At 41.3% G+C, this 14,632-nt stretch overlaps 5 protein-coding genes across 7 annotated transcripts; 3 read left to right on the top strand and 2 right to left on the bottom strand.

Moving 5' to 3' along the window:
- Positions 1 to 792: 792 nt before the first annotated feature.
- Positions 793 to 1,804, bottom strand: LOC118300836 (gamma-crystallin M2). The gene is made up of 2 exons (XM_035625659.2): positions 1,556 to 1,804; positions 793 to 1,290 (listed from the first exon to the last, which is right to left on the bottom strand). Exons 1-2 carry the CDS (start codon positions 1,802 to 1,804, stop codon positions 1,012 to 1,014), a joined length of 528 nt encoding a protein of 175 aa, XP_035481552.2. The 3' UTR covers positions 793 to 1,011.
- Positions 1,805 to 3,560: 1,756 nt separating this feature from the next.
- Positions 3,561 to 4,545, bottom strand: LOC118301431 (gamma-crystallin M3). The gene is made up of 3 exons (XM_035626934.2): positions 4,491 to 4,545; positions 4,015 to 4,290; positions 3,561 to 3,889 (listed from the first exon to the last, which is right to left on the bottom strand). The coding sequence occupies exons 1-3, from the start codon at positions 4,497 to 4,499 to the stop codon at positions 3,617 to 3,619; spliced, it is 558 nt and encodes a 185-aa protein (XP_035482827.1). The 5' UTR covers positions 4,500 to 4,545; the 3' UTR covers positions 3,561 to 3,616.
- Positions 4,546 to 5,087: 542 nt separating this feature from the next.
- LOC118301432 (gamma-crystallin M3) lies at positions 5,088 to 6,385 on the top strand. The gene is made up of 3 exons (XM_035626935.2): positions 5,088 to 5,152; positions 5,280 to 5,528; positions 6,054 to 6,385. The coding sequence occupies exons 1-3, from the start codon at positions 5,138 to 5,140 to the stop codon at positions 6,330 to 6,332; spliced, it is 543 nt and encodes a 180-aa protein (XP_035482828.1). The 5' UTR covers positions 5,088 to 5,137; the 3' UTR covers positions 6,333 to 6,385.
- A 1,453-nt stretch (positions 6,386 to 7,838) lies between these two features.
- Positions 7,839 to 9,016, top strand: LOC118301433 (gamma-crystallin M2-like). Of its 3 annotated transcripts, none has more exons than XM_035626936.2 (3): positions 7,839 to 7,847; positions 7,958 to 8,200; positions 8,741 to 9,016. In XM_035626936.2, exons 1-3 carry the CDS (start codon positions 7,839 to 7,841, stop codon positions 9,014 to 9,016), a joined length of 528 nt encoding a protein of 175 aa, XP_035482829.2. The 3 variants fall into 3 exon arrangements, with proteins under 3 accessions (XP_035482829.2, XP_035482830.2, XP_035482831.2); XM_035626937.2 differs by having other exon boundaries at positions 7,958 to 8,206; XM_035626938.2 differs by having other exon boundaries at positions 7,958 to 8,218; positions 8,762 to 9,016.
- Positions 9,017 to 12,003: 2,987 nt separating this feature from the next.
- LOC118301435 (gamma-crystallin M2-like) lies at positions 12,004 to 13,280 on the top strand. The gene is made up of 3 exons (XM_035626939.2): positions 12,004 to 12,021; positions 12,535 to 12,777; positions 13,008 to 13,280. The coding sequence occupies exons 1-3, from the start codon at positions 12,004 to 12,006 to the stop codon at positions 13,278 to 13,280; spliced, it is 534 nt and encodes a 177-aa protein (XP_035482832.2).
- Positions 13,281 to 14,632: the final 1,352 nt, after the last annotated feature.

The raw sequence follows: 14,632 nt of genomic DNA, 5'->3' as shown, positions 1-14,632 counted from the left end.
GCACTTAAAGTTGACCGCCTTGTTAAACGCTCTTTAAATCTACTACGTTGTAAGTTTACATAGCTGGCAACCAATATATGATAGATACATGGATGCAAGGAATCAGAATGTAATTCTTATCATATGATTTTTGTATCGTATGCATATTTTGTATTGTTTATATTGTTACGGTTTTACTTATCACTTGGCCACATAATCTAGGTGTAACGCCTGTGCCTGGATGTCACTGCAGTTTAACGTTAAAAGGTTGAGGGTGAGTGTTGTTGTGGGAAGTATTATCAGTCTAAATGTCTAAATTATGAGGTCTAAATTATGAGGAACTCCTAATACTGATAACTTGAACAACAACTTGAACAATGTTTTCATTGTTGCTCCCATTGTAGGTGCAACGGTGGCATTGAATGCATGTAAACTGCAATTCTGCCCGACTGGATGAAATATAAAAAAATATTGGCATTTACTTGCTTAGCTTTACAACAATAGGCTAGTGTATATTTTTCTATAGTTTTTAATGAGCAGGGATTTTAGTGATATGAAATAATATTTGTAGTGGTATTTTTGTTTTATATTTGATCAGATATCTTATAATGTATAATACAAATACAAACTTCATCCCCTACGTTTGTATTTTACTCATGTTTTGGGACAATTAACATTGTTGTTATTGTTTCATATGAGTGTATTCAGACGTTTGGACCTGACTTTATACTCATCAATTTATGAAACCAAATACCACTAATTGGGCAAAAACATTCGGCAACTGAAAGTGTCTCCACAGATGCTAAACACGGATAGGCTGCAAATAATTTTATTGTCACACAGTAAAAGAGGTAAATTCATTGTGGCTGGATTGCACAGTGCAACTGGAACTACATGCAAACAATGCACAAAAATCACAGTTTCTGGATAAAAACGAGGCTTTTTTTCTCTTTTTGCCTCTCACTTTGACAACTTTTTTTTAATATTAATAAAACAAATCATCTGCAAAATTTCTCAGTGGAGTATAAGTCATTAGACGGCAGATTCGGTGATGCGTCTGAGTGAGTTGAACCTCATGTCGTCGCTGCTCATCTCCCTGAGGTTCCGGTACTCTCCTGGCCTCAGGTACAACATCCTGCCCTCGTAGTTCGGCTGCTCGAACATCAGCCAGTAGCCGTCCATCACGTTGCACGACTGCGTGTCCGGCATGTGATAGTGATCTTGGATGGAGTCACAGTCGCTGGTCAGTTCGTGTGTCAGGCCCTCGAAGTTTGGTCTCTCGTAGATCCTCATCTTGAAGGGTCCCTTGTGCTGTGAAAGAAATGAAAAACATGCATGAAGTCACTGTATCTCTTTACTCCTTTTTGAAGGACGTATCATTTGACATGCACCAGTCTGCTCCAGTCTTAACACAACCCGTAGATGTAGTGCTACAAGACCCCACTTTCAAGCTTGACTTGAGAATGCTCTGTTCAGGGTTTGGGGCCCTTTTGATTTTTTTTTCCCCTCGTGCCAAGCAAGGCTGAACACGTCCTCTTCGTCAGCTCACTCTCACAAATGTCACGCACGTATTTACCACAGGGATAATGCGGCAGGACTGAATGCAGTCATTGAAGCCGATGGTGTTCTGATACTCGGGATACTCTCCCTTGGTCAGGAGGTGCTGCTGCCCTGTGAAGTTGGGCTGCTCGTAGACCATGAACGTGCCGCTCTCCACCCTGCAGGAGCTGCACCGGCTCAGGTGGGAGGCGATCTCGGAGCAGTCGCTGATGCACTCATACGAGCGGCCCTGGAAGTTCCTCTCCTCGAAGAAGACGATCTGCATGGGAGAGAGACACAGATCACGTTTGTTTCCAGTGTTAGAAAAATCTCCCCAGCTGAAAGTACACGTGAGCTTTGTGTCGCATCGCAGAAGTTACTTTCTAAATGTCCAGTGTAAAAATTATTGAGAGGTCTGTGCACGTCATTACCTTTCCGCTCATGGTCACGCTATTTGATTTCTGTTGTTCTCCTCGCGGCTGCGCTGCCTTTTATGCATCATGTGGCATGAAAAGAATCTGCCCCTCAATTGTATGAAATGACAGAGTCAGCTTATCATCGTGGAAGTCCCTACTGTATAATGCATCAAGGCTGTCACTCCAATTAAAACTGTAGTGCTGGTCGAGTTTACAATAACAAAGCAAACTCCAGTTACTGCAATGCCTTTGTACCTTTTGCGCCATTGTTATAGGACGCATTTGTTGATAGAACAGAATACAGCAAATTGACATTTAGACAGATTTAAGATTTAATTGAATACCTTTTATTGAGAGCTAAAATATTAAGCTTTGAAAGATGATATAATCCTCTTACAAATGAAAAGTTGAAACAATAACTCCCTCACTCAGTTCATGATTTTTTCATTTTCTGCTACAGCCTCACTTGACACAAGTGTGACCCTTAGCTTGCAGTGGCTAATGTTCGCAACAGTGTAGCGGACATTACTCAGTCTGGCCCCTGACTTTGACGCTCTTCTAAACTTTCTTCATTGTCTTTTACCCTGTACTTCCCACCAGATTTACATTGCGTTGCAATTTAGTTCCTGGCAAGTAAAGATCAGTATCGACAGTATTCTACTTAAATACGCCCGATGTCTGAGTGCTGTCATCTTGAGTTACAATCAGACCAAAATGTGTTCTTGCGCAAAATGTAATGGGCTGGTCACGATGGTATTTGTTGCTATTGTTCATGCTCTGAAGGAGCTTGTAATTTTAGATCACCTTCCCTTTAGTGCGACTCTAATCTTAGCCCCACTACTGGTTAGACTAAATATACTTCACATGTTCTTGTTACGTTTACTAGTGTTTCCAGTGACGTACTGTACCCTCCATCTTCAGTGGCATTAAATATCAGTACAGGAGATTGAACCAGAACCAAAGTAACTACCAGTAACAATGAAACGTAATATAAAATAACAGTATCTTGTCATTCAAATGTCCATTAGTATAGTACAAGGCACACAAAATGACACTGTGGGGTCCTCTGATGTGAGGGATTGTTTACAGTGGACAGTCTAGATAATACCTTCATAATGTTTTTGTGTTTACTTCAAGCAGCTCCGAGTCATATATCATGGATCATCAGTGTTATGCAAACAGGAGTAGTTTTGATAATGCTCGGGGAAAAGTTTTTGGGGATCTGTCAAGGGTTGAACAATTTAAAAACATCCAAACTTTGAGAATCGAGGTGTGATGACTTTGATTCTTCAGGACCTCAATATACAACGATATCATTATCATAACAAAAACTGTTGTATGAATGAATGAAACAGCTTTTTTTGAAGACATGCTAATAAAATATGAACTTATTTTAAAGGGTGTTTGAATTTAAACAAAACTGCACAGTTGCTTACCACCGTATGAACAGTTTACTAGATGTACTAGAATACCAGGCTGGATAGGTTAAGTTCATGACTTTAGTTAGGAATTAAAATGGTGATGTTTCCCTCTGAGTTATCTACTCAGGGCAGCCAGGGGGCCTTTACAACCCTGCTCAACTGTAAAGCTTTTAGTTTTACTGCACACAAAGAAAAGCAAAAGGGATACTTCAAAATATGGTTTATTTTTTTTTACCCACAATTTGTTATAATGAATGACAATCAGCACACGTCCATGATGCGTTTAATGGAGCTGACTCTCATGATGTTGCTGAACTCTCTGAAGTTCCTGTACTCCCCGGGCTTCACGTAGACCATGCGGCCTCTGTAGTTGGGCTGCTCAAACATCAGCCAGTGGCCCTCCATCACGTTGCAGGACTGGCATTCAGACATGAAGAAGCGATCCTGGAGGGACTCGCAGTCGTCCATCAGCTCGTGCTGCTGGCCGCCCATGTTCTCCCTTTCATAGATCCTCATCCTGAACTGTCCCCTGTGCTGTTGGAGGAGGACGAGACATAATAGAACCGTGTTGATTTTCTTGACTACCTCTAAAACGTGCATGGTTTGGCCAACAAGTCGGGTTCTGCAGTCTATTACAGGCAATTATCCAAATGTCTTACCATTGGGATCAGGCGACAGGAGCGAATGGTGTCCATCATGGTCATACCCATCATGCCCATCATGCCCATCATGCTGCCCATGCGCTGCAGATCGGGATACTCCCCTCTGCGCAAGAAGACCTGGTTACCCATGAAGGTGGTGCGGTCGAACACCACAAAGCAACCGTTGTCCACCCTGCAGGAGTTGCAGCGGCTCAGGTGCATGTGGATGTCGGTGCAGTCGCTGTTGCACTCATAGGAGCGCCCCTGGAAGTTCCTCTCCTCGAAGAAAGTAATCTGTAGCAACAACAAAATATGTACAGGAAGGTGGATATGAAATGGGACTAAATGTGAAGATGTATTACGTGGATGGAAAAGACCTTCTGTCCCCGTGGAACGATGAAGCAATGTATCTATAAACTGTGACCGAAGAGTGAAGAAATATTTTTACAGCTCTGGATTATTCAAAAATTGCACGACCACATGCTGAGTATTACCTTGCCCATGTTGACGTTTTTTGCTCTTTTCAAGTGATGCCAACCCAGCGTCACTTTTATACAGACCATGAGTTGCAGACCACCAAGCTCACCTTTGTGTTCGGCAGGCTGACTCAGCACGAGGTTCACGTGGCGCTGCATTCCTTTTTCTACATCGCACCTGAATAGTTATTGTTGTATGTTGAATGCAGTTGATGGAGGTCACGGCGGGTCACAATAAGCTAAATGGCCTTTCAATGGCTTATTAATTGCTTTTATTTTCCAATAATATGCGGCCAACGCATGGTTTGTCTGTGGAAAACGACTGGGTTTCTTGCAATTTTGTCGTATGCTGTTAGTGTTCGAATAAAGTTCAGTCTTATCTGATATTCACACCATGTTTTTTTTTTTGAGGATATATATATGAATAAAATAGTTGAGGTTGCTGGAAGCAAGCATGAAACCCAATATTCAGTCCTCAATAACCTTAGCACATTCTGACATACAGTGAAGTCTGCCATTTCTATGGTGCCGCTCCGTGCTACAATATAGAGTGATGACTCAAAGGTTTCAACACAGGCCATGTGGATGTACTATGGCTGTGCAATGTATAAAAGGGCAAAGGGTCGATGTTGAAGCTGTACATCTGAGATTAACTACCAAATATCATGACCATGGGGAGGGTAAGTGAAGCTTTCCAAAAAAATATCTGTGGCACAATAACATGAGAAAGATTTTTAGTATATTTTTAGTTGGCCGTTGAGGTATTGCTTTGTGGTACAGTTTCACATCATTGTCTGTTTTGTGCAGATCATATTCTATGAGGACCGCGACTTCCAGGGTCGCTCCTATGAGACCAGCAGTGACTGCCCCGAGCTCACCTCCTACTTGAGCAGGTGTAACTCCTGCAGGGTGGAGAACGGCCTCTTCATGGTCTACGAGAAGCCCAACTTCATGGGCCACCAGATGCTGGCGAGGAGGGGCGAGTATCCAGACAACCAGCGCCTGATGGGAACGAGCATGAGCGACTGCATCAGATCCTGTCGCATGATCCCCACGGTAGGACCTGCTCATGTGTCATCACAATGTTCTCATTTGGTGGAACTTCAGTGACGCAAGGGATCCATTCACTGAAGAGGGCCGCAAGAGTTTGTTAAGAGCTCCTTGAAAAGCTAGTTATCTGTCAACCTTGAGTTATGAATACTTTCACTTAATTCCAATGATAAAGTGATTCTGCTTAGAATTCTGAGCAAAGTGGTCATAAATAAGTATTTGTGTTAGGATGCTGCCACTTAAAGATCATCAAGCTTACAAAATATGTAGAACTTGTACCAATTTTAAGAGTAGCCGACACTTTTTTAGAATAAATTAGGATATTGGTGAGTCCAGTTCTCTCCGGATGTCACATTTCTCCAGTGCAGCATCTCAGTTATTTGACCCTTGTATGTTTCAAAACCCATTTGTTAATTGAAAGATGGAAACACTTAGCTAAAGCTGTAATATGTAGATTTTAGGATTGGGCTTTTAAATTTTTTACTTCATCTCAGAATTCCAGTCATTATCCCGGTGTTTCTGTATCCACAGCACAGGGGACCCTTCCGAGTGAGGGTCTATGAGAGGGAGAACTTCGGAGGCCAGATGCAAGAGCTGATGGACGACTGCGACAACATGATGGATCGCTTCCGCATGTCCGACTTCCAGTCCTGCAACGTGTTGGAAGGCCACTGGCTGATGTTCGAGCAGCCCAACTTCAGAGGCAAGATGCTGTACCTCAGGCCAGGAGAGTACAGGAACCTCCGCGACATCGGGATGAGCAACACGACAAGGTTCAGCTCCATCAGACGGATCATGGACTCCTGTTGATCTAAACTATGAATGTACCATGTGAAAAACAAATAAAGCAAAGCTGAAATCCAGTCTCTCTGATTTCTGCATGTCATTTCAGTTCCATGTAACAATTTCTCAACAGTAAGTAGTGACTATTCACAACTTGCAATTTGAGATGTCAGTAATAAGTCGTGTTTTTTGACAAAGTTATTTCATGTAAGTTTGTATAGGAATGCGGTTGTCACGGGGAACTGTTTTTTAATTGTTTTCCTTACTGGTGTATTTATGGAAACTCTGACATTCAGCATTTGCGGATGAGGTATGAAAGGTTTTGCCGACAGAAAATCAAGTCCACAGTAGAAACATAAGTAAACAGGATCATTGTGTTATATCTACCATTGGTAAAATCAATATCTGACTCAAATTAATTTCCCACATGCACTTGGAAAACATCAACAACTCAACTAACGGCATGACATAAGCCAAGAAGTGGATTTCAAATTGAACTAGACTAAAACTACTGTCGTGGATGGTATACAAAAAAAAAACAGAAGTAGGGGGATGATTCTTAAAAAAACAATATTGATAAAGTTTTGTTTCTTTTAAATATATGACTTGTACATCTCAAATAAGAAGTTTATCTGTTCCAAAGACAATTCACACGTCGCACTGCATCTTAGCTTCTCAACTAATTCGCATGTTGAAGCTAAAAGATTTTGTACCTCAACATCGCTAATTGGCCATTTTGAGCGAGAAGCCTTGCTTTGACAGATCAACTCTGTAGAAGACGCAAAGATGAAAAATACATTGACAAAACGAAGAAAACAGACAGAAACCAAGGAATTTGAAGTGAAACTGATGTTTGTTAGCACATTAATGCTGTTCAGGTGCTTCGGGCCAAATTGTGAGCTGATGTTTTGTCTAATGTGGCAACTAAAGAGCCCAAAACACGACCTGCTTTCTTTAACTGAGCTTTATCAACACAGTACAAATGGTTAAAGAAAGGCATCCTACAGTATTTAGTACAGCTCATCTGCGTCGCCCTTATACTGTATGTGACCTGGGTGTTTGTTCACCCGGTCACCTGTGTTATCATATTCCTGAAACTAATAAATGTACTTATAGCATTTATCTATAGGGGGACTGTTTTCAGTATACTTGTCTTATTTGTAGTCTTTTTTTCTAATATGAAACTAATTTCCTGGATGCCCCTACGTTTTGGACCGTAAATTCATTCAGCTTACCAAGGACCTTTGCCAGATTCCTGTAGAAGACAATTTAAAGCTGCATACATGAAAGCGTTTGTTTTTTTCTTTCCATTACTGTCTGACACGGACTCTTTGCCTTCACTGTTCCAGCATGTGTTTGATACAGTCATAATCAGACTGGAACAAGGGAAAATCAAATGGCTCCAAGCCATTTTGCTGATATGTAAATCTGCCTCATTTGGGTATGAAAGACTTGCCACACTCTGCACATTTTGTTTATCGATAAATACTTTGATGGGGCTGCAGCAAAGAAGGAGGTTTACAGTGCATCAAAATGGGGAAGGTAAGATAAAAGCTTTTGCAACCTGTAAACTGTCGACACTTGTTCATATAGAAAGGATGTTTTTGAATGCGCACAGTTTTACGCTCACATTTCTTACCTTATCCCACCAGATCACATTTTTTGAGGAGAAGAAATTCCAGGGACGCTGCTACAACTGCAGCAGTGACTGTGCCGACCTGCACACGTACTTCAACCGCTGCAATTCCGTCCGAGTGGAGAGCGGCGTGTGGGTGATCTATGAGAGACCCAACTACAAGGGCTTCCAGTACATCCTCAGCCCTGGGGAGTACGGCGACAACCAGCAATGGATGGCGTTCAGCGACAGCGTCAAGTCCTGCCGTGCCATAAAGAATGTGAGAGTCCTCATTCGGGTTTCTTGAGGCATTTGAGATCAATTGGGTTACGGTAGAGTCTGGAAAGTGGCAGAAAGTATGTTTGGGCAGTGATCAGAAGGGCAGGAATGCACAATGGCACAGGACCGAGCTCAGTGAAACACTGTGAAGCCAACGGACTAACCAGGCGGACAATAGCGAGCATATTTGGCAGCAATTTGCCAAGAAATTGTTAAAGGGGAATATACACACGCAGAAGGATGACAAAGCACGCGAGTGAACGTACAGTAGCGAAGCATTTTCGAGTTAAAGAGCCGGACACATTTCTTAGGTGGTGGTGGAGAACAAAACAGAGCTTGTTTACATACTCGTGGATCAGCTCTTGGCATTAACATTTTTCTCATTTGAGATAATTTTCTTGTGCAGTTGCATGTTTTTCAACATGTTTTTGTAGATAAAGGGTTTCCATTTCACAAAATAAGGAAATGAAAGAAATTTTGTTTTGTGCTTGTGCCAGTACTGTTCTTAAAAATGTCTAGCAGCAAAACTCTTGTCTTTCAGATCTATGGCAGCTCGTGGAAGCTGCGAATGTACGAGAGGCCGGACTTTGGGGGGCAGATGGTGGAGTGCTCGGACGACTGTCCTTCAGTGTACGATACCTGCAAGCTGCGTGAGGCGTACTCCTGTGTGGTGACCAACGGTGCCTGGGTCTTCTACGACCTCCCCAACTACAGGGGGCACCAGTACCTCCTGGAGCGGGGCGAGTACCGGCAGCACAGCGACTGGGGGGCCGCCTCACCTGGTGTCGGCTCCTTTCGCAGGATCACAGAGTTTTAACTGTACCTACTTACAGTGGCCTGAGCTAGTGATTCAAGGCCTCATCAGACACAACGCAATCAATAAATGAGATGCAAACTCTGACTGTTCTTATGGGTTTTCTGTTATATATCTCATCTTAGACTAAAAGTTCACGATTCTTACACCAAAGAATATGGAAGACTGTATAGCATCTGTGGAAGATTGGCTCATGTTTTTGTGTTATTATTTCTTCATATGAAATAATAATAGGGGAAAATGGGCCAAAGATAAGTGATAACTGTCCTACAAAATAAGATGACCAGTGGTTTTTATTCCCAACAAACACTATAGCAGCCGATTAGTGAACTTCATCCAGAGGTGGTCAAAGGTCGATGTCACTGTGACCTCACAGCACATGTATTTGGCCTTAACTGAAGAATTAATATGATTTTTGGGTCAAACAACCGTGTCCGAGAGCAAGAAAGCAACTTGTGCAACACTAATTAGTTATGCACTATATAATATCACAATCCAGTATCACCTGTAAAGTCTCTGGTGCCTTCCTGCCTTGTCATTGTCTCATCTCAAAGCATTTGATATCAAACCAAATGTCCTGCATAGCCCCTTGTTTGTGTCGGCACGCGCCGCCGCAGCCAGTGGCCTTGGGACGCTTTGCATTGATTTGGGAAACAGGATTGACTGCATCAGAACAATGTGATAAGCCTGGATAAATATTTGAATCGCCGATTGAATAATCCAGTTCGCACAAAGCATGCGCTTAGGTTTATTGTCTTTGTTCTGTATGAAGAGAATATTACAGGTGGCTGCTTAAATGTTTGATATAACACACCAACCCTTTAGATTAACTATATAAAAGAGGCAGGTAATTGAAAATACCTTGCTAATACCTGCTATCATTTTGGCCTCCTAACTTGACCTTGGATCCCACAGATACTTCAGGAACTTCTGCACTTACAAATATGTGGTGAACTTGGATACTTCTTTTTCTGACATACACGTACTGTGTCATCCTGGGCAAGAGTGGCCATAAAAAAATAAAATTAAAATAAAGTCATCATCCAAAAATAATATACTGTTGTTTGTTATTCATTGTTATCTCCATCCGTATTACTCAATATTTGTATTATGCATCATATCTGAGGTATTCCAGACTCCAGTTATGACTATGACACTAAACCTTTTGGTATGTTGCAGTGATTGACCTCAAGTCAAAGTGTTATAAAGCATTTTAAAGCCAACTTGTAAATCATTTTGAGCTTTTGTTGGATAACTTGTAGAAGCAGAATGTGCCCTGAGTGTGAGCATTGTGAACAATATCTCAGTTTGCTCAAATGGGGATTGGACAACCGGACCTTTTTTCCTAGTCCGGGTTGTCTGGACGAGGAAGACGTTGTTTAACTGGAACAATAAAGGCACGAGGAGAAAATTGTTTAAACAGAACAACAAAGTGAAACCTGACTATGTTTCAACGGGTGGAGCATGCCGGAGGACTCGTTCTAATAATCACCATAAATCACATGTTACAATGTAGGGCAATCTGTCTGTCCATGGTATGAAATAGTTAGTTTTTAAATAAGAGATGTTTTAGGTAGTTTTGAGTTTAAACAATTTTTTCATATTTTGTGTACGCTGATTGATCACACAAGTATTATATGCGTTATATGTTTAATTATACTTTGTGACTTTATTTACAGTCATCTTGATTTTGATGTCATTAGGATGAGTTTTCTATTTTTTATTGATTTACATTTTGTCCATTGTTCATTTATAATGTAAGGCAGATTCAATTCATGCCAAGACGGTGGTCGCTGTACACGGGATGGGGCCATGAGGAAATTTTCCCTATAAATGCAGTTTATAGTTTTTTTCGTCATCATATGCTTTGAGTCTGCGGGGATCTTGCTAATGTTGAAGGCATTGAAATTGTTTCATTGTTGATCAGCATCGTTATAGTAATATCGGAATGATTTTCAGGTATTTACATTTTTAAATAGTAATGCATGACTGTTTAGGTATTTTAATTGGTAATGATGATTAAGGACACAGTGTTTTGAGGATTAGAAGACCCTCAAAAGGGGGGATATGTAGAAGCAGAATGTGTCCTGAGTGTAAGCATTCTGAACAATATCTTTTCATGTCATGTCAAAGATATTTTGGATGATGACGCAAATGTGTACCTGTATGGACAAGCAAACATGTGACATCCCACGCTGCCTGTTTGTCTTAGGACTGTACACCCATATGCACTTTGAATCGTCTTCGTTTTGTGCTATGAACCACATCTTGAAATAAACGTCTCCCGCCGAAACTGCTCATCGGCTGCTTCGACTTGTCTTTCTGCAAACCTCCTGAAACCTGAAATTCCTTACAAACTCAAAAATTAAGTTGTTTTGAAATATAGTTTCAGTATAATTAATATTCTAAATGTAACATTTTATAGCGAGACTATTGCAGGCATAAAACCAACTTTAAAAGGTTTCTTAAGACGCTTCAATAGCATAAATCATGATATAGACATTGGAATTATATATTTAACAAATTCATTGATGCAGTGTTATAGACCATTAAAAAATATGTTCAACAAAAATGAAATTACATATGCCATTATCAACACACTGCACAATGGCAGTATTCATTAAATATTTTCTGAATACAATATTTTCAGTTTCAAAACAATTCTCTTTAAACTCACATGAACATACTGTAAAAGTGAGAGTGAAATTATCAGTAATATTAAAAAGTTCAAGCAAGTAAAGTGAGTTTACAGCAGCATCACAACAAATTTTTTTCTGGAGTTAAACTTCTGCATCAACACATATAAAAGCCATTTGCTAAAACATTTGCAGCATCAGCCAATGTGCCAAAGTTAATGGGGAGCTCATTTGAATGACAATCGTTCTCCTGGCAATGCATTTCTTTGGCCTTCATATAAAAGTGGAGCATTGGTGATTCAGTGCGAATGAGTGGCTTTAATTTGATTGGGTGAAGAGAAACATAAGGTGATTATGGAGCGCACAGGGAAGGTGAGTGCTGTAACTGTATGACCGAATATGGTGCTCCTCGTGCCAACGGGTGGATTGTTTTATGAATGTTTCAATTCAAAGTGACGATCGGTGAAATGTCATTGTTGCTCTGTGACGAAGCTGGATGATGGTTTCTAAATATTTCTTGTCATGAAATGATGCTGTAGATTTTTGGTGGTCTAATGTGTCTGAACTTGGGTTTAAAGTCAGTGAAACCTTAAGAAAAACTTTAAAGCTGCAGTCGTTTTATTTAGTTTTTGTTTGGGGGTTTTTTGGCCACTTGGGGGCAGTGGAAAACACTGAAACCACAACATCTGACGAGCAATGCAGCACGAAGGTCGTCGTTCGATCCCTGGCTCCTTGTGTGTGCATGTCTTAGTGTCCTTGGGCGATAACTGATGTATTTTACATTACAATCTACAAGTTTTTAGTGTGTACCACTCGGGTCTTATTTTTGTAGATTTAGTCAGCACCTATTAACAGACACTGTTTAACGCAGATACTGTCTTGCAGATCTTCTTCTATGAGGACAAGAACTTTCAGGGTCGCTACTACGAATGCAGCAGTGACTGTCCCGAGCTCAGCTCCCACTTCAGCCGCTGTAACTCCATCCGGGTGGAGGGTGGGGCCTGGGTCGTCTATGAGAGACCCCAGTACATGGGCTACCAGTACTTCCTCATGAGAGGGGAGTACCCCAACTTCCAGAGCTGGAATGGCTTCAACGACACCATCCGCTCCTGTCGCCTCATTAGATATGTAAGTCCTGAAATGTGACTTGACGTGTAAGTGTAGCCTGTTTTCGAGTTAACATAACTTTACTGACCAAAGTGAAAATTGAAATTAAAAGCCACCAGACAGTCAGCTGAGCTTAGCATCGGGACTGGAAACAAAGTAAAACAGGTAACCTGGATCCGTCTGGTAACTAAATCTGACTGGCAGCACCTTTAAAGCTCACTGGTTAACACATGTCTCGTTTGATGTTCAAGCCCTCCAGCAGGCACAGGATCCGCATCTATGAACGTCCAGACTTCGGTGGCCAGATGATGGAGTTTAGCGAAGATCTGCCCAACCTGCTGGACCGCTGGCGCTACCGGGACGTCCAATCGGCTCACGTCCACGATGGCGTCTGGATCTTCTATGAGCATCCAAACTACAGGGGGCGCCAGTACCTGCTGGAGAAGGGTGAATACCGGCGTTATGCAGAGTGGGGGGCCCTCCATCCGTCTGTGGGCTCCATTAGACGCGTCGTGGACTTTTAGACACACCAAAGACCACACTTTACTCCACACATGTCCCCTTCCACTCATCCTCACCTGCAAATAAAGGCACACACTCTGCAGCATAATGGGTGTGAGTTTATTTCATTAGATTACAAAACGAATCATTAGGAAATAAGGATAGGATCATTTGCACCAAATTAAGGGGTAGAGCATCACTGAGTGTCATGTGCATGTGTCCAATTGTGTGTTGTGTGCTCACATCTGGTTTGTCAGGGTAAAAGCCTTGAAAGAAGAAAAAAAGGTAGCAAAAGCCCACCGATGATTCAGGAGATTTCAACAAAAAGGACCCCTGGTCTACCAGCAGCCATTGTTCTTAGATGACAGCCTGTGCTGGACACAGCAGAAAAATACAGCTGAGCAGCAATAAACACACAACAAAACATAATTGTACAGTGTGTCGGGCAGCTGTGACTCTGACAAATTAATTTATTACTGCAGACTTATCAGACAATGTCATTCCCTTTCCTTTATTAGTGACTTGACTTCAACACGAAAATTATCTCATTAATGGTGTGTTAAAGATTAACAGAAAGTAGTTCCAATTTTCCAAATACACATACAGTAAATCTGGAGTCATTAAGAATATAGGCACATACAACAGGCTGCTGCCACTGTGCTGCACAAAGCTAGAAGAGCTGACATTCAGATGTTTGTGTTAACAGGTCACAAAGTGTGGCACTAACACAAAACATTTGAGCAAAATATCATAGAAAGAAAAAAAATCAGGACACCAAGAATGTTGGAGGCATAAGAGCCTCCTAGTGGTGTAAGAGCTTCATTACAGGGCCAGGACATGAGCTGTCATTCTCAATGGAACAACCAGGAAGCACATGTACAGCAAATAGTGAATTCATCAAATTATTCTTACCAGTATCTCTTTATATTAATTTACTGAGTCAATATCACGATTCATGTAATTGTGACTTTGTATTCACAGTCAATACCGCGAGCAAATAAGTCAAAATTTTTGTCTTAATATCACAGAAAGGCAGAATTATAGTAGCAAGAAAAATAGAAGCAAATAAGATCATAAAAAAAGATTTGCTAAAACGTTTGATAAGAAACTGTAAAACTGCAATATCCTGTCGCAGGAAATGTTGGATTATATCATGCGTGTTTATCTGTCAAAACGGAAGGATAAAAAAAAAATCTGTGATATGATATGTACACAGCAGTCGATGCGCGGCCGCCCAGGTAAACAGGATGGTGTTGCAAATCAGTAACAGACCTGCTGAGCTCAGCTGATGTTTGAACTGGAAACTTTATCGCACACAGATCCACTCTGGCATCCCCTGATGCTGATCAGGCAGTTTCCAAGTCCAATGTAAAAA

This window comes from Scophthalmus maximus, chromosome 2, assembly GCF_022379125.1.
Source record: "Scophthalmus maximus strain ysfricsl-2021 chromosome 2, ASM2237912v1, whole genome shotgun sequence".
Classification (NCBI taxonomy): domain Eukaryota; kingdom Metazoa; phylum Chordata; class Actinopteri; order Pleuronectiformes; family Scophthalmidae; genus Scophthalmus; species Scophthalmus maximus.
The sequence above is the reverse complement of the archived record's forward strand: the minus strand, read 5'-3'. Positions and strand labels throughout refer to the sequence as shown.